Source organism: Vanacampus margaritifer, chromosome 15, assembly GCF_051991255.1.
Source record: "Vanacampus margaritifer isolate UIUO_Vmar chromosome 15, RoL_Vmar_1.0, whole genome shotgun sequence".
Classification (NCBI taxonomy): domain Eukaryota; kingdom Metazoa; phylum Chordata; class Actinopteri; order Syngnathiformes; family Syngnathidae; genus Vanacampus; species Vanacampus margaritifer.
Genome location: NC_135446.1, coordinates 13440605 through 13461191, shown reverse-complemented (window position 1 = coordinate 13461191; position 20587 = coordinate 13440605). Strand labels below are relative to the sequence as shown.

The window sequence follows — 20587 nt, the reverse complement described above, 5'->3', positions numbered from 1 at the left end:
GTGATTAACATTTGACGGTTTTACGGGATCCACCAGTGTGGCATACAATCATTTTGTGCTATTTTTGTTGTTGTTGAGAGAATAAAGGGAGACAAAGTAAAAAATAAAAAGCGGGAAGCAGTGAACCTCGTTGTCCGCAGGGGGAAAGGAATAGTAGAAATCTGCAAGTAATTGACTCCCTCAAAATAGGTTGTAGTTGCCTATCAATGCCACAAGATGGCAGCAAAGCAAACGCAACACAAAATAAAGCTCCTCACGTGAACAGATTTTTGGTACCAAATTGGTACCAAGATGTCTTAAGAATGCGAATTAGCAAGATTTTCGAGGCATTGCTTTATTTTCAGCCAATAATAGAGTAGGGAAAAAAAATAGAAAAAACAAACAAACAAATACTTTAATTTGTGAATACTCAACTGCAAAAAATGTGGGGGCGTCACTCTATCCTGAGAACAATTTTTGAAATTGCCCCTCATTAAACATTGACTTTACCATTATATTTTTATTGTATTCTTTTAATGATGACTGCTAACTTTTTTTGTTTAAAACAAAAACATTATTCTCATAAAATTACAACTTTCTTCCTCTGATTTTTTTTTTATTGTAACATTGCTGCTTTAGGATTATGATGAAAAAAGTTCTCCACTTTACAGTTAAAGAACCCCCGACTATTAATGACCTTTGACCTAAGCAGGACTTACATGTGGCCACTATTTAAAGCTGGAATTGAGCATCGGCATCCTCCTGTACATAAGAACAACAAAAATATGTTTACTATCCTTTGCTGAATCAGGGAGAACCTGCTTAAGGACACACACACACAAAAAGAGAGGCTGACCTTCAAAAATTCCGCAGCCCGGCTGAATCCCTCAAAAATGATGCGCTCTCTTAATTGAGCGCACACGAAATGTATGCATCACCTGCTTTGTTGCATCCAGACGCCAATCGATCAGCGAGGGGCTTAACGGCTTCAGCGAGGGAGCACTTTTCAGAATTTTAATTCTCTCTTAACACTCTCCAGTTCTCACTCCCCAGATGCTCCTCAATAGTCCACTGGCTTCTTGAATCATCGGTCGCTCGAGCAGCGGACACTCCACTTGTCAGTCGTTATATGCAGCGCTGACCAGACCATATTCGGAAAAAGTCATCTGAGTGTAATCTTACTTTATGGCTGAAACTCACTAGACAACACACCATAATTTGCAAATACACATTTAATCAAGCGATCAGATTCAAGATAAATGCAGTACAGATTTGTATGTAAAAATAAATAATGATATGTTTGATTCACAGTTGAGGGCAATAATGTGCAAGGCTATCGATTTGCAGGGCGCTACACCTTGTCGGACCCTGGGGAGATTTTGGCCGGCTGCAGCGGGAGCTCGTCGGAGGTGTCCACCGGATTGCCGTAGGTCTGAGAGTCGTCCTCGCCATGCTGGCGACTCGCAAAATTCACAAAGACCTGCAGAAGAAACCGGAACGGTAAGAAGAGGTGCATAAGTCACGTAAAAGCAAGTTCAGTTTTTAAAACCCAAAGTCACACATTTTTACAGCTGATTTATTTTCCAACTTAATTCTACGACAAGTGTAAAAATAAATAAATAAATAAATAAAAATAAAATAAAGACCCTGCATTGAAGCCAAACCATTCTTTGAAACCCTGAATCCTTTAACGCCAAACACCAAACGAGTCATACTGACTTGAAATTTCTCACACAATGTCATGCCTATACAAGAAAAAGCTGGAAATCTCAATGTCCTTTACAAGTAAAAAAAATGGGAGCGTTCTTAGTAATGCTGGGTCGTGTTTAACTCATTCACTGCCATTGACGTAAAAAATTCATTTGAACTATTTCCATTAGTTTAGCATATTTTTTTCCACTTTTGCTAACAAGAGTATGAAAACCTAGAAAACATTTTTTATTGCACATTTAGAACAGATATCACATTTATGATTAATCGTGAGTTAACTATTGAAGTCATGCGATTAATTACAATAAAAAAAATAGGAGCGTCGGGCAAATAAAATCGTAATTAATTGTATGACGAGTTAACTCACGATTAATCACAAATTTTATATCTGTTCTAAATGCACAATAAAAAAAACTCTAGGTTTTCATACTCTTGTTAACAAAAGTGGGAAAAAAATGTTAAACTAATATAAATAGTTCAAATCAGTCAAGTCAATGGCAGCGAATGAGTTAATAAAAGCAAGTCCTTGACAATGTCGTCTCGGTTCGCAAATGTGCCCACATACAAAGCGGCAGCAACGACTTGACAAGCTGACACCCCCAAAGGCGCTTAAGATGGGGCCATTTTCCTTTCAAATGGTCACTTTGCTCTTCGCCGCCGGAGCCTCGGGCCGCGTGGATCGATATTAATTGCGGCGTGAACTCGTCATTCTACACCAGGTCAAGGATCCTCGGGATCAATCGCCAGCTGAGAGGTGACTGTCAGGTCCTCCGCTACGGCTTGTATTTACAAAAAAATGTTCGTAAACAAGAAATGACAATGAAAAAAAAAGTTAAACACAATTAATCATAGCCTTTTGAAATTTAACAAATAATAAAAAAAACGAGAAGAAAATCATTTCTGAAAAATGCATTATTTGTTTGTTATTTATTTATCATTTATACTAAAGGTAGGGATGACCACTTTTTTTTTTTAGACCGTTACCATCATGAATTCTCAACTGGATTAGTTACCAATACCAACAGCGAGTATTGATACCACTAGTACGTTTGATACATAAAATAAAAATAATTAATAAAAAAAATAATACTCTATAGCATTTTTGTTTAAAATTCCAAGAAATTAATGGCAATTTTCTATTTTTCTAAGTTCCAAATCATAAAAGACCATAAGAGGTAGGCCACCATCACGAGTACTTATACCTTGAAATAAGGTATCGGTACTTGCCCATCCCTAATATGTACCTCCATCAGGGCTGGACTGGCCATCTGGCATAGAGGGCAGATGCCCGTTGGGCCGGCCTCTTTTGGGGCCGATGCAGTGCTTTTTTAATGATTATTTTCCTACATTTTACCCCAAGAGACTGGCCCACATTTTGGAGAGACCAGTCCGTTAATCCATTTCGAATATCGATAGCAAACTGAAACATCATGAATAAACATCAGTGGCAGAAATACACGTTAGGCAAGAGTCAAGCTGGGCCGGGGTGGGCCTAAGTCAAAAGGCCAGGGCCGATTTCTTTGTGCCAATCCAGCCCTGACGTATATACTGTATATGATCAATGCCCTGCAGTGTCATAAAATAGTAGACATATATAAAAATAAAAAAAAGAGAGAGAAAATGGAATTTCCATGGAATAAAAAATAATGAATGAACAATTAGAAAAATATTATCAATTTGAATTATTATTATTTATTTATTTATTTTGTACAATGGAAAAGTCTATGCCTGTTGATTTGAACACAATCCTCCAACAGCCTACGGCGAGGGCCGCTGACCTTTAGTGACCCCGCAGTGGTCATTGTGACCTGGCAGCCGCCAATCTGAATCTGCTGCTGAGCTAATAGCGGTCTCCAAGGGGCGGACACACTCGCCACTGTGCGCCTGATTGCCGCCGCGCTCTGGTTCGACTAAAATAAAAAAGTCGGCCGCCGCCTCGGATCGATTCGGACGGCCGCCGGGTCGACGGCACCGGCAGGCGGGCGAACGCTGCGCTGGTTTAATGGTCAGGAGGGGAGAGAACCAGGATGTGTTTTCAGTCTCAAACTATTTTATCAAGTCATTGGTGAATTACAATCCGTTATAACTATAAAATAGGATTGAGAATTAATTATAGTGTTGTAAAAAAAAGATTTCCCAAACATACATATTGACATTTGAAAGGCTTTTGTGTAAAAGTCAATGCTGACTTTTTCTTAATGATGAATTTGGACTTTGGTCATTTCCAAGGCCTTACCTGGTCCAGGGTGGTCTGCGACACGGAGTAGTCATCCACGCCAAGCGTTCGCCGCTGGTCGGTGAAGTGTCGAAAGATGTGCGCCAGCGCCCCCTGGCTTGCCGGCAGCTGGTACTGCAACGTGTTGTGATGCTTCTCCTTCAAGACGCTGCCCGGGAACATCCGCTCCACAAAGTCCTCCACGGGTTTCAAGAGTGGGGGGCTGCCACCCACGCGAACTGACAACGTGTAGCCGTCGCCGAACCTGCAACGGCCGTTAGCTTCTTTTTATTTATTAATTGTGAAGAATTATGAAGACTGGATGAGAGGGCCCACTAGGATTGTTTAACTCATTCACTGCCATTGACGAATAAAAACGTAAAAAATCCATTAGTTTAACATTTTTTCCCCCTCTTTTGTTAACAAGAGTATGAAAAGCTAGTGATTAGTGATTAATCGTGAGTTAACTAGTGAAGTCATGCGATTGATTACGATTTAAATTTTAATCACCCGACGCCCCAAATTTTTAATAATCTTTTCTTTTTTTATTCATTCACTGCCATTGACAGCTATAAACGTCGAAAATTCATTTGAACTATTTCTATTAGTTTAACATTTTTTTCCCACTTTTGTTAGCAAGAGTAAGAGTAAAACCATTTTTTTTTTTATCATTGTACATTTAGAACAGATATTAATTTGCGATTAATTGCGAGTTAACTAGTGAAGTCATACGATTAATTACAATTAAAATTTTTAATTGCCTGTCGCCCCTAATTTTTAATATTTAATTTATAGTAGTGAATGAGTTAATTTCACCCCAAAAAACAATGGACAACAATTACATTAACAACTTTTTTTTTTGGGGGGGGGGGGAGGGGGGTCGTCAGTGAGAGGGCAATTAATTAAATTAATTAAAAATAAAGTTTTTTTAAGATTTTTAAAGAATTTTTGAGCATTATAAAAAGTGAGAAAGTTCATGTTTCTCAGAATTGAATACATTTGATGATTGGAGTGGAGGAGACATCACCGCAAACAATCATTTTCATGCATGCTGGAATGGAGTGCATACGGGGAGGGTGAGCATGTGTTACAAGTGAGCAGCGGGGGGCAAGATGTGAGCGCCAACCCCTGCGGTGACTTCTCTGCATTGCTGAGAGGTACGAGATGGAGGCATTGAGGTTGGCCCACCTGTGCAACTCCAACTGAGGGCAAAAGCTTATTTCATATGGAAATCGTTTTTTGGAGTTTTAATAATAATAATAATATCACAAAACAGAAATCAAAGTGAAGATTGTTTCCCCCCGCAACTGTATAAAATACCAGATCTCTATCTATCTATCTATATATATATATATATATATATATATATATATATAAAAAGGCCACCAATTACATTAAGATTTTTAAAGAATTCTATGAATAATCTGCGAAAAGAAAAATAAATAACAAATAAAAAAATGAAAATTTTCGCCATTATTATTATTATTATTATTTTAAGGAATTTTGCAAAACATCAAGCAAAAGAGTCTAACTAAAATTGGTAAATCTTTAAACAGTTATGATAACTATAAGAATTACACGAAATGTCTGATGAGAACCAACTGACCCTCCTCCCCCCCAATTTTGCTGAAATATTTATTCAAAATGAATAATTTTAAATGATTATTGAGAATTGTCCCAAATTTTACAATTTGAACAAAATATGGACCACTTAGAGAACCCAATTGGGTGGATGAACGTAAAAAGGTTGTGACGCGTCACGCGGCGAGCGACAACAGACACGACCTCGTCCTTAATTGCCTTTTCCGCTCATTAACAGGCTGCCACGCCTCATGAAACATTAATCACTGCGAGGAGATGGCAACGCTTAATTAGGAATTATCCTCGACGTGGCGTGTTCAAATAAATAAATAAATAATTAAATAGCTAAATGGATGCCTACGATGCTGGCGCAATATCTCAACGGTGCTTCCAGTCGGAGGATGGCGCGGGAACAAAAGATGCATTAAGAAACACGTTTACAACCCCTGTGTAAAAAGTGTGCAAAATTGCAGCCGTGTCGTAAACGCACTTTACGGCTCCAAATGGACAAGATGATGCAAGGCTGAGCCGCTAAAACGTCTGCCTGCTAACCACTTTGGCAAGCTCAGTCAAGATGTCGAAACAAATAGGAACATTTATTGCCAGGTGAATTGAATGGAGTTCCACAATTTTTTATTTATTTTTTGGGCTCTTCAACCGTTGTGTATTTATTGTAATATGATCCCGTTTTTGTTTTCCCATTTTCAACTGCAACAAGGACAGAAAATAGTGGACATGAGGCTTTGTGTATTTTTGACTCATTCACTGCCATTGACGGCTATAGACGTCAAAAATTCATTTGAACTATTTCTATTCGTTTAACATTTTTTCTACTTTTGTTAACAAGAGTATGAAAACCTAGATTTTTTTTTATCATTGTACATTTAGAACAGATATCAAATTTGTGATTAATCGTGAGTTAACTAGTGAAGTCATTCAATTAATTACAATTAAAAAAAATTATTGCCTGTCGCCCTTAATTTTTAATAATCTTTATTTTAATTAATTTTATGGCAGTGAATGAGTTAATTTCATTTAATTTATATCGTTTTTTTTATTGTACATTTAGAACCGATATAAAATGTGTGATTAATTGTGAGTTAACTAGTGAAGTCATGCGATTAATTACAATTAAACATTTTAATCGCCTGATGCCCCGAATTTTTAATAATCTTTAAGTCGCGTCAGGCGATTAAATTTTTTGATTGTAATTAATCACATGACTTCAATAGTGAACTCATGATTAATCACACATTTTATATCTGCTCTAATAGTACAATAAAAAAAATCTAGGTTTTCATACTCTTGTTAACAAAAGTGAAAAAAAAGTTAAACTAATAGAAATATTTCAAACATTTTTTACGTCTATAGCCGTCAATGGCAGTAAATTAGTTAATTGACTTTTTTGCTCTAATTAGTTTTAGAAACAAAAAAACTGTAGTTTCAGTTATTTAAAAAAAAAAAACTTTAATTTTTTTAGAGTTTTGTTTTCATTAACTATAAACACCTCACTCTTTACACACCACACAGGATAATCACTCAGGATAATCTTTTAGCGATATCCGACTATCAGATCTTGGCTGACTTTGATCTCAAGGTGAGGAAAATGCTCACATTTGGCCCGATTGTAAGTATCCATATACCTTGGTTTAATTTTGGTGTTTGATGACTTCAGCGTCGGCCTCACACTTGGATTAGGGGAGACTACCTTGTCGTCACCGTGTGCGAAAAGAGGATTATGCCGTCCAGGTTGACTGAAATCAATCTTCAGCCTTGACCTAAAGCAACACCCACTGTCTTTAGCTAATTATGACCACCTGCTCATAACGAGCCAGGTATCCGTCCAACAGGGACGAAGAGGCAAAACACACAAGCTGACTTATTTTTCAGGCTAATAGAAATAGTAATGAATTTTTGATATCTATAGCCGTCAATGGCAGTGAATGAGTTAAGACTAAATGAGAATGTTATGACATTTAAACAAAAAGTACATATTTTCTCACACACACACGCCAGATACTTCAACCTGTAGATATGATCCGGAATGGACGGTCACTCACCTGCTCTTCAGATGCTGGATGCTGCCGAGACATTTAAAGTGTCCGTTCACCATGATGGCCATGCGTGTGCACAGCGCTTCACACTCCTCCATACTGTTTGCAAAGCACAAAAATAACAGTCAACTTTTAAAATGTATTCTTCGTTTTTATGACAATAAACAGCGCACCTGTGTGAGGTGAGAACGACAGAGCGCCCTTCCTTGACCACGCTCAGGATGCAGTCCCACAAGAAGCGGCGGGCTTTCGGGTCCATCCCGGTGGTCGGCTCGTCCTGCCAAAACATTCGCCATGTGTTCATTTTGAAAAAAAAAAAAAAAAACTTGACCGAAAAGACACACAACAGCTGACATTAGTTAGTATTCTACAAAAAATATTCAGACTCCAAAGCTAGATCGACTTAGCATCATGAAATTTGGTAGCTATGTTTTCTGTATCATGAATGGAGCCACAAAAAAAAGTATCAAGAAACTATGGCCAAAAAGACACAGGAAGTCTGCCATTTTGATTTGAAGCAGCCATTATAGTATTCAACAAGCCAGATAGACTTAGCATCATGAAATCTGGTAGACGTATCAGCCATTTTGTTTTCAAAATGAAGCCCCTGAGTTTCACTTTTCATTCATGAGGAGACCCTGAAAAAAAAAGTCTCAAAAGGTCACACCAGAAAAGATAGAGGAGTTCTGCCACTTTAATTGGGGTAGCCATTTTAGGGTCATTTGGGCTTCTTCAAAAGTGGCCAAACAAATTTTGTCCCACATTTACAAGACTTTGGGAAATGAGAAGTGCTAAACGAATTCCAACATGTACGCAGCCTTGTTGTGGGCTCACCAGGAAGACGAGCGGAGGACAGCCGATCAAGGCGATGGCAGTGGAAAGTTTGCGCTTGTTGCCGCCACTGTAGGTGCCCGCCGGCTTGGTAGCATATTTGACCAGGCCCAGTTTCTGAATGCCCCACTCAGTCACCTTTTGGGTACACACACACACACACACACAGGGATGAACAAGCCCAGATTTTCAGATAAAATCTAGGAATGCCAGACAATTTTCAATCGAAATTAATTGCATGACTTCAATAATTAACTCACGGTCACGGTCATCTGTTCTAAATGTACAATCAAATATTTTTCATACTCTTATTAACATAAAAGTGGAAAAAAATGTTGAACTAATAGAAATATGGCTGCATCTTTTTAGTTATTGATACAGTAATTTCATAAAAGTGAGTTAAAAATCAAAAGATGCACTGTAAAAACCGAGTGTGATATTGATTTGTGTTGGTCATTTTTTCTGCCACTAGATGGCATAATTGCATTTGTAAGGTTAGTGCATTTCTCTTTTCATATTCAGCACGATCTAATCTTTAACATAAAGTATCTTGTGAAATTCTGCACAAATTGTAAAATACAACTTGACCGTAGTCTCCACAAATATATGCATTCAATTTATTACAGCTAAATTTTGTAGCATTGCTACTGGAATTCCCACGGTACAGGCTTTCCAAGTCATTAAAAACATTAGTGTCGTTAAAGGAACTTAAAATTAACTCAAAATTAACGCAATAATTTTGACAACCCTTACAAAAAGAGTAATTACGAGGAGATGTGCGCAATTATGACGTCAGGTGACTGTCAGCCAATAGTGTAAAGAATTCATTAAGTGGTGCAATACAACATTCCACCAACAGGGGCATCGTGACAAACACAGCTCATATACAAGGATCATGGAAATATGATGTATGAGGACATGTATCTTATTCGTTCAACAAATAAGAAGTAATCTTAACCATCGCACATCTCGACTTGGCCTAATCGTCAACTTTTCTTTCCACGTCCTCCATGCAAACAAATGAGTTGGGCCTGCGTGCGGTTACCATGGCGACCTCCTTTTCCGGAACCCCTCGCAGCCTGGCGTAGAACTCCAGATGCTCTCGGCCCGTTAGGAGGTCGTTGATGGCGTCAAACTGGGGGCAGTAGCCCATGTTCTGGTGCACGGCCCTCATTTCGGTTCTTATGCTGGGAATGAGAGAGCGTTTTAAACAATATCTTAGATGATAAGAAATCTTGTTTGATTCAAAAATCTTATAAAGACCCCTCCCTGCCCTCCAACTAAGATTAGTGGCCTATTGTTAAATTGCCTAAACTATATCAATCCCTTCATTAACTCGTCCTTTAATACTTGTTTTATCATAAATGTTAACATTTTCCTCACACCGAAGGCTAAAGCATCAGAACGTGATGATGGTTTTCCAGTTCTCACCTGTATCCATTAAGGAAGGCCTCGCCACTGGAAACCGGGATGTCGCCTGTCAGCATCTTAAAGGTGGTCGTCTTCCCGGCCCCGTTGATCCCCAGCAAGCCGAAGCACTGGCGAAGGACACGATAGGAATGACTGACTTTAAGATTCAATGAAGATGTGAATTGGGACTGAAAAATGACAGTCAAACCCTAGTGTGGCTAGTGACAAGAATTTTGAAAATATGCAACAAAAGGTTGCAATTTGATTACAATCTGAAAAGGTTTGTAAAATCTTATTTTTTTTTAAATGTATGTTTGCTTTTTTATTAGTGTATTTTGCAATGTATATGTTTAAAAAATAAAGTTACATAATTTAAATGAGTTGAGTTGAAAATTGGGGGGGGGATCAAACAACCGTTACATTACATATTTTGAAAGATTTTTTATAAAATATTAGACAATCAATGGCCAGCTAAAATGTTTAAATTTCACTAAAATCGAACAGCAATTGTTCAGAAAATGATTGAATTGAAATGAGAATTGTACAAAAGATCACAACTTTTTTTTTTCTCGATTTCAGGGGGGAAAAAAACAGAATTTTTAAGATTTTGTTAAGAATTTTAAAAACATAAAAAAAATTCAAGAAATTTTAAGGACATGAAAGACTGAAGGAGAAATATAATATCGGTCAACTAGAGGATTCACTTGGGAAAGTCAGACAACAGTTCGTTTAAGAATTTTTATAAACTTTGCAGAAACTCGAAGAAATGTTAAGAATTTTAAAAACATCTGAATTTTTTTAAAGAAATTGCAAGGACATGAAAGAATTAGGAATAAATAGAATATTGGTCAATTAGAGGATTCACTTGAGCAAGTCAGATGGAAAAATAATGTCTAGCCGCCTCTTTGTAGCATTGTGACAAATACACAAACATAACAATATACTCCAAGTCAACATGGCCGACACCGGGGACTGTTGCAGCTGGAAGGGGTTTCACAGGGTCCTAGATCCTGCCACCGGCATAAATATTTGATTACTGCCACTCATGGATCTCTCGACTAGTCCTCAGGAACGTGTCGGAGACGGGCTATGCCGCATGTAAATAATGCATGGAAATGTGCGACGGCCCGCCGTGAATCCCAATTCCGAGCTGGCATTTACACGGCGGCGCTCGGTAAACAGCGACGCTGGGGATTGATGCGTCCAATCACGGCCGCCTGTCAGCATTTGAGATTACGCAGAAAAGCTAGCGAGTGGTCGCTGGCAGCGCTCAATGTGTAATCAGGGTGGACGTGACGCTGATTTCTACAAGCAGATTTCTTTGAAAGTTATTCGTGTAAGAGATGTAGAAGAGGTTCTCTCTGTCTTTAAAACAGAACTAAACCCATTTTTTCTTTTTCTAGTGCACCAGTCAAAACACATAATACTAATACTGCGTTCATGGAGTAAAAAATGAACATATTGCCTAGCATTAAGTAACAATTGACTACATGGATTCAATTTTTCCATTAAAGAAAAACCTCAAATGTGATTACGAGATGCAGCAGTATTTGGCTCACCTCTGCCGCAGGTATGCCCACGCAGAGCCGGTCCACGGCGGGGATGCGCTTCCCCGGATACACCTGGAGGGAGCACAGACGGCGAACCGGTTGAGGTCACCAACAATAATAGCAGGAAAAATAATAATAAAAAACAGCAGGGGAAGCACGGAGGCGGGAAAACAGCGGAGATAGTTTGGAACAATTAATAGCAGCCCGGTTGGGGGGGGGGGCATCAAGGACACCTTCATCACACATTTGCTTGAATAATATTACAAATATGTTCACTGTATGAGCGTACTCGCTGTCTATGCATAGACATATATAGAATTTTGAGTGGCTTTTGTGATAAGCAAATCCCACGATGGTCTTAAAGCCACAATTAATTTGATCACAATAAATGGTCATTTTTGTCTTTACCATTGGTAAATATAATTTACCATACATTGCGAAAGCGTTTTATTTGAAAACATATCTTACTCATAATTTCTTTAATGAACACATTTTAACTACATTTACACATTTAGAGTCAAGGGGCGGCCACAATTTAATGAACTCCATTATAATAGATGTTTTCCGACTCCAAACAAACTTTTCTCAGTGCCACTCAATCCACGCGCTACTTTTTTAACGCGCCTTCAAAGTGCGACGTATGGCGAGAGGACGGAAGGCAATTAAAGGATAATCACGCCACGATTGAAGCGTAGCGGCAGCTGTCGCCATACGAGGGCTGCTCGTTGCGTCTGATGAGACAGGTGAGGGGACGCTGTAGAATTTAGTTGGGAGGGGAAAAAAAACAAGACTGTTAACTTGGCCTGTGAATCATGAAGAGACACAGCAAATTATTTTGGTGCCAAATATTGTGAAGGTACCACCCTGTAAAACTGAAGAAGATAATTATTTAAAAAAACATGCGCAAAAATGTTTGGGCGTTTTGAAGTGAGCAGCCATTCTGTTCGGCACTCTAGAATTGAAAAACAAAAAAAAAATCTGCCCTCAAAATTTGCTTGATTTAGTGTCATCAAATCTGGTAGATTAATGCTGCATTCAAGGATTGGTCGGAAGTTGGACTTTTCAGAGTTCAAACCAGGAAGTGACTACGGGAACGACCCCTTGAACTCGAAAATTCCACCTGCGAAGTCGGAAAAAAAAGTGATGTCACTCACTCTACAATGGTGACCCTCATTTGGAAACACCCACCATGAATGGTAAAACACAATTTACTCGAGTAAAAAAACTAGATAGCTTTCTTCATTCATAAATATTCGACATAACTTCACGTAACACGTACGTGACAGTATGCCGCTATTTCCTTGCATGAAATTATACGGTGAACTGCGGAATGCTTATGAAATAAGATAAAAACAATAAATGAAGCAAAATTGCGAGAAGGTAAATTTGCTGGAGGTCAAAATGAGTTTTGAGGACCAAAATAAAAAACAGTTGATCACTATCCGCCATTTTGGTTGTTTACCGTTCGTCTCGAACGCTTTTAGGTCGAAACTGGGAAAAAACAAATCGGATGCAGCAATAGACCAGCAAAAAAGTCTCAATAATCCATTAACGGAACGTCACATGGAGTCTGCCATTTTGGATCTGGTCCAAATACAAAAATTTGACCAAAAAATAAAAAGCCAGTTTGACTTAGAAACATGAAATTTGGTCGGCCTTTCTATTGTGAGTAGACCCACAAAAAAGTCTCAAGAAGTGGTGACTCAGAGATACCGGGAGTCTTCCATTTTGGTTTGAAGCAGATATTTTGAATCTGTTCTACTGTATAGTCTAGACTGTAGAGAATGTAGCCCACAAAGCCGGTTTGACTTAGCAACACGACAGGAGTCTGCCATTTTGTTTTGAAGTGGCCATGTTGGCTCTGTATAGAACCTGGCTGTCTATCAGTCGTAGACCAACATAAAATAGTCTCAAAGGAGGAAGTCTGACATTTTGGTGTAAAGCGGCCATTTTAGGATTGCATGTCTGTGCAGGGACAGAAAAGACAACATTGAAGAAAATAAACAACACCTTAGTAAGATCATAAATCCTCAAAAGGTCGTTCTGCGCCTTCCCAGCGCGCACCCGCTCCCGTTCACGAGCTACGTCCACATCCTCTTCGTCCGTGGATAACGATTTAGCTGAAATTAACCTGATGGAGGCCACAAAAACATGTCAAACTCTTGCTTGGTGAACGGACGGGTGGGCAAGTTGTCACCTGGGTTTACAGAAGAACTTGTACTGGATGAGAAGAGTGATGGCAAACATGACAGCTCCTTGGATGGACATGGCGCACAGGTTCTTCCCCACCATATCCCAGCTAAGCGGCTCTTTGAAGCGATCTTCGCCTAATAATAGGCGACAAAAAAGAAGGACAGTAAACAGTGCTGGCAAGGGATAAAAAACAAAAATGTATTTTTGGCTGCAAACTAGATTTTTCCAGCTCTTTAAAGTGTCATATTTCTTGGCAACAGTTTAACCCTGGAGAACCCAAGAACCCTTTTCTTCTTTGGAAAATTATGAATTATACATTAAATGACTGCTATAAATTCACTGAACACCAAAATATATGTTTTTTCAATTTTAACCCTTTATTCCCTAATTTAGGATTAGGGCGAAATTTGACCCTTTTGGGATTTAGGGGTATCGTTTCGAAAAATCTGAATAACAAAAACTGTCAGTAAACTCTTTAGAATTTAAGAAAATAATCAATCAAATACACAGCTACATTGAACAATACAATTGTTTTTTTATTTGTTGCATTTTAGAACTGGATTTTGAATGTACAAACACACTTTGGCCAATAGAAACAAGAACACAGGGACAAAATCACTGCTGGGAAAAAAAAAGGTCTTTGTTATTTGAGTAGCAGAATTTATAGGGGCCAAATTTGACCCCGTGGGTTCTCCAGGGTTAAAATGCCATTTAGCCTTTAAAAAACACGGAAATCACTATTCATCGGGTCATGAATGTTTTTGTACTTTATCCACAACTATGCAGCACATTTTAAGACTGCTTTGTTGCGTAGCAGATTTGCATGTTCTCACCAAAATTGCTGTAGAGGTTGGCCATGGCTTGGTTCTTGGCCATGTCAATCAGTCCTCTGCCCAGACAGAAGTGAGGGAAGATGAGAAGCACTTGTTTCACAATGTCGTTGATGTACGACACTTCCTGGGAAGTAAAGAAAACACACGCGCACACAGGAATGTTTTTTTATTTTTTATACTTGCACTTTTGGGAACCTTTCTACGACGGAAAAACCTTAAAACAAAGTCATCGGAACGCGGTCACCAGAGCTAATGTGAGATCAATAGGTGCAATTACAGCTCTTCTCTCGGCCGGTTGTTCATCACGCAGATGTGAGAGATTTCTCCTCAACGATGATGAAACGCTCAACACCTCCCCTTTACGCCCATAAATCATTCACCGACACTTTTCAAGGCGCAGGAGTCTTATCTGACCTGTCGCCGCGTTCCTGTTCCCGTGGTGTGCCTACATTCATAAACGGGGAAGGTGGGGGGGGGGGGTGTGACGGTAGGACTGTACAAACCTCTGATGGAGCAAAATGAGGTGCGAGAAGCTATGCGGCATGGTTTGTTTCTGCTCATTTTAAGCTATGTGGCGCATTTTATATAATCTAAACAGCTCTTCCTTATATATGCTTTGTGACACATTTTATTGACGCCATACTGCACATTTTCTATACAGCAATATTTTATATTTTATAAGTGCATGACTTAATTCACTATCGGTAAGATACTTAAGCTATGTGGCACATTTTATATTGCCGATATGTGATGTTTGTGTATGCATTATGTAGACACTATTTTGTTCATTTTTTTTAGCATACTACTGGTTATTTGTTTAAAAAAATATATTTATACACACACATTTACCCCTTTACATGTACAGTTGCATACCTATGCAGTAAGTTACGGCACAAGTACTGTACATGCTCTGCTAATAAGACCGTTTAAAAAAAAAAAATACAAAAAAGAGCTTGAAATGCTAATAATGCGTGAAGTGACTGACAGACGAGGCCTCAGCAAAGACTGAAGCGACTCGTGGTTTGCAAATGAACACCAGCTAAAAGATGGATGACAACCGCGGCTATCAAAGAGAATGTGGGAAAACGGGCGTCTTTGAGGATGGAGGAACTCTATTAAGACCGCCCCCTGCTGGGCAGGCAACCTTTGTCTGCCGCTAACTCACAATTAAGCCTTCACACACAAGCGCCTGCACATAGCTACTGCTCATCAGCTATGCACCTATTATATTGTCGCTATGCAACGCTATTTATATACGCTATGTCGCGGATGCTAGCCTGTACATTTTATGTACATAGCACGGTACACTTTATAAGTTCTTTGGAGCACATTTTATAGAAGCTATGCAACACTATTCATATACATCATGCCGCAGATGCTATGTAGCATATTTTCTAAAAGCTATGCGGACAATTTTATATGTGATGTGCATTATGTGACAGGGCTATGCGGCACATTTTAAACATAGTTTAAAACTTGGTTCATGTCATATACATAGCTATGGAGTACATTATAAACACTTGCTATGCAGTACTTACTTGGTCGTCAAAAAGTTCCATGACGAAGGTGGCCACGCTGCCGTTGATGCCAATGAAGAGGTTGACGCAGGTGAGCACCACATAGGCAGTGCTGGGCACGCTGAACACGAACGACGCCGGGTACATCATGGGGGTGATCGACCACCTGCGGTAAATGGGAAAACGGCACGCATTAGCTATGCAGAACATTCAACATACACATACAAAATAAAAAAAAATAAAAAAGAGAGAGCAATGATGATGAAATGTCAAATCGGTAAAATTACCGAATGAACAATACTGAGCTGTGCAGGAAAAAAAAAAAAAAAAAAACTATGCAGAACATTTTAAATGCAAAACCATTATATACGCTAATTTGACTATTTGGTCTATATTGGAGCCCATTTTATGTAAGCTACGTTTCATATGCACCATTGATCACACTTTCTGAACACTATTTGTTGCGTACCCGTAGAAAAGCAGAAGCAGGACCAGAGCGGGCAGGTTGGGTGCGGAGACGTACGCCTCTTGTTGGAAGCACAAGAAGATGACGACAACGATGACACAAGGGACGGCGTAGTTGCACTGCAAACAGCACAAATTCGTCTTCACCCGATCGCGCACGGCGGCGGTGCTACTGCGGTGGCGGCGGCAGCGGCGCTACGTACCGCGTCCCAGGCAAAATTGGCCAACCAGTAGACGGCCGGGTTGACGCCGCTGACGAACTGCAGGTGCTTGCTTTTGCTCACTCGCTCCTGGATGAGGAAGAGGACGAAGCTGGCGGGAATGAAGGACATGGCGAAGATGACGCAGATGGACACCACCACGTCGGTGGAGCTCGAGGCCCTGCGGGGAAGGGCGAGGTGAGCGACAGGCCAGGACGCACGGTTTTTCTTTCGCCACTCGCCGGCCACTCACAAAGCCACAAAGGAGAGCTGCTCCTTGGTCAGGTTGAGGGGGTGAGTGGACGCGGAGATCCCATAACGCCGGGCGTCTGCACCCGCCGGCAGGCCCGCCCTCAGGATGGCGTTGTTGGCCACGTTAAGGAAGGACACGACGCCATGCCACGCTTGGTTGTAGAACCACACCTGCCATGGGCATTTAGTAAAAACCACAACCACCAATCATATTAGGTTCATAGCACAAGTTAGAGCAGTGGTTCTTAACTTGGGTTCTGTGACAAACAAAACATATGGTGTTCCGCAGGGTTCTATTCTGGGGCTGCTTTCATTAGTCAGGTTTACATGCAATTGTTAAATTTTTTTTAAGCAAATTTACTAAAAATGCACAAACGGAGATGCGACTTAACACTCCATCTGTTCTTCTTTTGCAAATATTGAGAGGGGACACCGCCATACACAATAAAGATGGGATCTACCAGTAATTTAAAAGAAGAAGAAGACCAGGAAGCGACTGCGCCATGCGATGATGTTGTATGAGTTTCCTTTTGTAATTCTTGCGTTTCTTTGCAGTTTTCCATCGAAAATAGCATTAATATTCGCTTCTTTAATCAAGTCTAAAAAGATTTATCTTTTGTCGTCTCCCCAAACATACCTTACTTTATCATCCGACATCGCTTTGGGAGAACAAATGTACATGTGATGTAATACCCGGTCAAAACGTGTGACGTGTATCTGTCCTTGCCAGTGGTTATTCACAAAACCTGTTTCCATAGCCAAAATTAGCATTTTCCTGACAGCCTCTGACCTGAAGAGGTCGCTTAAAGCAATGGTAGTTATCACAAAAAACGGCCAGCAGGTGGCAGCAGAGTATAAGAGAGGGCCAGGGCCATGGTGCAGCAAGCTTAATATTACAGATTAGTATTACATTTTTGGAATAAAGCAAAATCCAGCCATTTTTATCCATCTCAGGGGGGCGGCCATTTTGCAATTGGCTGTCGACTTAAGATGACATCACAGTTGCTCTGGACTCAGGCAACAACCAATCACAGCTCACTTGTTTTCTGAAGCTGAGCTGTGATTGGTTGTTACCTCAGACCTCAGCAACTGTGACATCATTTTTACGCGACAGCAAGTGGCAAAATGGCCGCCTTCTGCTATTGATAAATAACTGCTGAATTATGCTGCTTAACTCATATTCCACTAACACAATATTAACCAAAATACAAGAACACAAGACTTTCTGAATTCAAGGTGAAGCAAGACAGATTTAATGAATGCTACTTTCCTTTTTAATTTTGTTCACCAGCAAACCCTATACCTTTGTCTTGAATTTGAATTTTAAAAAAATAATCAAATTTTATTTCTCAATGAAGAAGGTTTAGCAAACTGATGGGGTTCAGTACCATCACATGTTGCCATTCAGACTGAAATACCGATCATCTTTTCTCAAAACTGATCATTTGAGAATCGAAGTTTGTTTAATACATTGACCGCAAACATTTTTTTTTTTAATTTTACAGTTAAATGTTTCAGAGTTTATTTAAACCATTAAAGTGCATTTTTAAGTGTATCTTTAAATGTTGGTTGATTTATTACTGGCACATCATTTCCATACTTCCATTTTGCATCCATTCACTAAACAAACAGCGTTTAAAAAGTGGGTCAAGAATCTGTTGCGATTCTGTGATCCTGCATGACGCTCGGGGTGCAAAGAGGTGGGAAAAAAAGTGAGAGAACGGATGAAAGACAAAAGGCGGCGGGAGCGGGCACCCCGCTGATGCCACCACACTAATTAGGAGCGTGCGGCTTTTGGAGTGTCGGCAACAAACACTCGCCGCGTGGCTTTTTGTCGGCTTGCTCTCTCACACTTACACACGCGCACACGACTACCTTCAGATTGTGTTTGGTTCCCAGCTTCTTGAGCAGCGTCTCAGCTGTGCGGAGGAGCTCGTCCGTCACGTTGGTCTAATGAAGACGAGGCAAAGCAAGACTTAATTGGACACACTCTGCAAACTTGGACAGTTAGGAAGTGGAATGCGGCGGGAGGGGGAGCGCCCAGGTTAAAAATGATCTCGCCGCCGTTTGGGGCCTCGCGGGAAACGAGCGCCGGGGAAATGACGGGAACGTTGACTTCCGTCGCCGCCCCGCTGTGCCGAGCCGGCCGTGCAACAGAAGCGGCCGCCACATTACACGTGCGATTTAAATGCAAATGGACGTCCCCCTGTTGGGGCTCAAATTGATCATCAGCCAGACGGAGAGAGCACATGTGGCATGGAGTGAGGAGAAAAGCACGAAGGAAAAAGTGAGGACTACCTTTACCAACATCACTTAAAAAAAAATTAAAAATCGCAAATTTTATATCTGTTCTAAATTTAATAATAAAATGTACAATAACAAGTTGTCATACTCTTGTGAACATAAAAGTGGAAAAAATGTTAAACTAATAGACATATGACTGCATCTTTTAGTCACTGATACACTAATTTCATAATAATTCATAAAATTGAGTTAAAATAAAAGATGCACTGTAAAAAACGTGTGATATTAATTTGTGGAGGTCATTTTTCTGCCACTAGATGGCATAATTGCATTTGTAAGCTATCTAATATTTAACAAAGTAACTTGTGAAATTCTGTACATTTTTAAAATTGTAAAATACAACTTGACCCCAATCTCCCAAAATATATGCATTATTATTAAATGTATTACTGCAAAATTTCGATAAATTACTGGCGTTAAAGGAACTTTAAATGAACTCAATATTAACGCACTAATTTTGGCACCCCTAAAAAATACCTTTTGAAAAGTCAGATGGATTAGTGTAAAATGCTTTATTGAGAACAGTGGGGCCTTGACATACAAGTCATCTGACTTTAAAAGTTTTTCAAAATATGAATTGTCTTTTGGTGGATTTTTTTGCTTTCGACATGCAAATGCAAACTTGAGAGTCTTTTTCACAAAGGAGAAATAGCTAATATGACCGTAATTTATTGAATATAATGAATGAATTAAAGTGGAACTTCAAGGCACCAATCATGTTGCTACTGTGGCAGCATGACGCGTTTTCTTACCTGGGAGGAATTGAAGACATCTTTCAGGTTCTGGAACGAGGCTTCGATTGCTGCCTCACTCAGGAGGACTTGAGAGTTGACAGCTCCAACTGAGATACCACCGAACCTTTTTTTTTTTTCAGACATTTTAAAACAAAAATGTAAACATCAAAGCCCATAAGTCCATTTCTACCTCATTTATATTACCTGGTTTTGCCAGAGTGCTCAAAAGTCTTGACCAGGAAGTCAGTCATATTCCGGCCCGTTAAATCCAGGAGTGTGTCAGTTGTGTTCTGGATCCTCTGTTAAAAAACAATTACATAAAAGGAATAAATAAAGCATCTTCATAACAGTCAATTAAGTGGAAAAAATTGCTGCCTGATGTCAAAGGAGCCTTATTAGATGCCCTTCTGTGAATAAATGGCTACATTGAAACCTCCAATTAGGAAGACACTGCGATGTGGATTCGCCACGCTGCTTGAACCCGTGCGTGTTTAGAGTGCTGACATAATACTAATTAAAGCTACGACCGACTGGCCGAGGTGCGCCGGACTGAGCAGAATCGTTAGACTTTCCTGTTTTACGGCACCCAACTTGGCTGCTGTGCTCAAACTTTTTTTGGGTCTGTGATTCAATTCGGAATAAATAGATTTTCGATTCAGAACAATTTTTTATTCAAAATGATTTGCTTGACTGATTTCTGCTTCAATTTATAGATGCGCAAAGAATCATCGTGATCTACTCCAGTCGGACTCGCTAATG

At 39.7% G+C, this 20587-nt stretch overlaps 1 protein-coding gene across 1 annotated transcript in view; it reads right to left on the bottom strand.

Annotated features, from left to right (window-relative positions):
* Window positions 1-1196: 1196 nt before the first annotated feature.
* Window positions 1197-20587, bottom strand: part of LOC144035131 (phospholipid-transporting ATPase ABCA1) — a 67500-nt gene continuing 48109 nt past the window's right edge. The window contains exons 33-50 of the mRNA XM_077544593.1: window positions 20033-20127; window positions 19847-19952; window positions 18666-18740; window positions 16792-16961; window positions 16542-16719; window positions 16343-16458; window positions 15895-16039; window positions 14357-14480; window positions 13528-13657; window positions 13341-13461; window positions 11340-11402; window positions 9802-9908; window positions 9416-9557; window positions 8374-8508; window positions 7713-7816; window positions 7546-7638; window positions 3926-4169; window positions 1197-1459 (exon numbers count right to left, since the gene is read on the bottom strand). Of these exons, the coding sequence (XP_077400719.1) occupies window positions 1331-1459; window positions 3926-4169; window positions 7546-7638; window positions 7713-7816; window positions 8374-8508; window positions 9416-9557; window positions 9802-9908; window positions 11340-11402; window positions 13341-13461; window positions 13528-13657; window positions 14357-14480; window positions 15895-16039; window positions 16343-16458; window positions 16542-16719; window positions 16792-16961; window positions 18666-18740; window positions 19847-19952; window positions 20033-20127 (2277 nt within the window). The 3' untranslated portion in view covers window positions 1197-1330. The remainder of the gene's footprint in view (window positions 1460-3925; window positions 4170-7545; window positions 7639-7712; window positions 7817-8373; window positions 8509-9415; window positions 9558-9801; window positions 9909-11339; window positions 11403-13340; window positions 13462-13527; window positions 13658-14356; window positions 14481-15894; window positions 16040-16342; window positions 16459-16541; window positions 16720-16791; window positions 16962-18665; window positions 18741-19846; window positions 19953-20032; window positions 20128-20587) is intronic.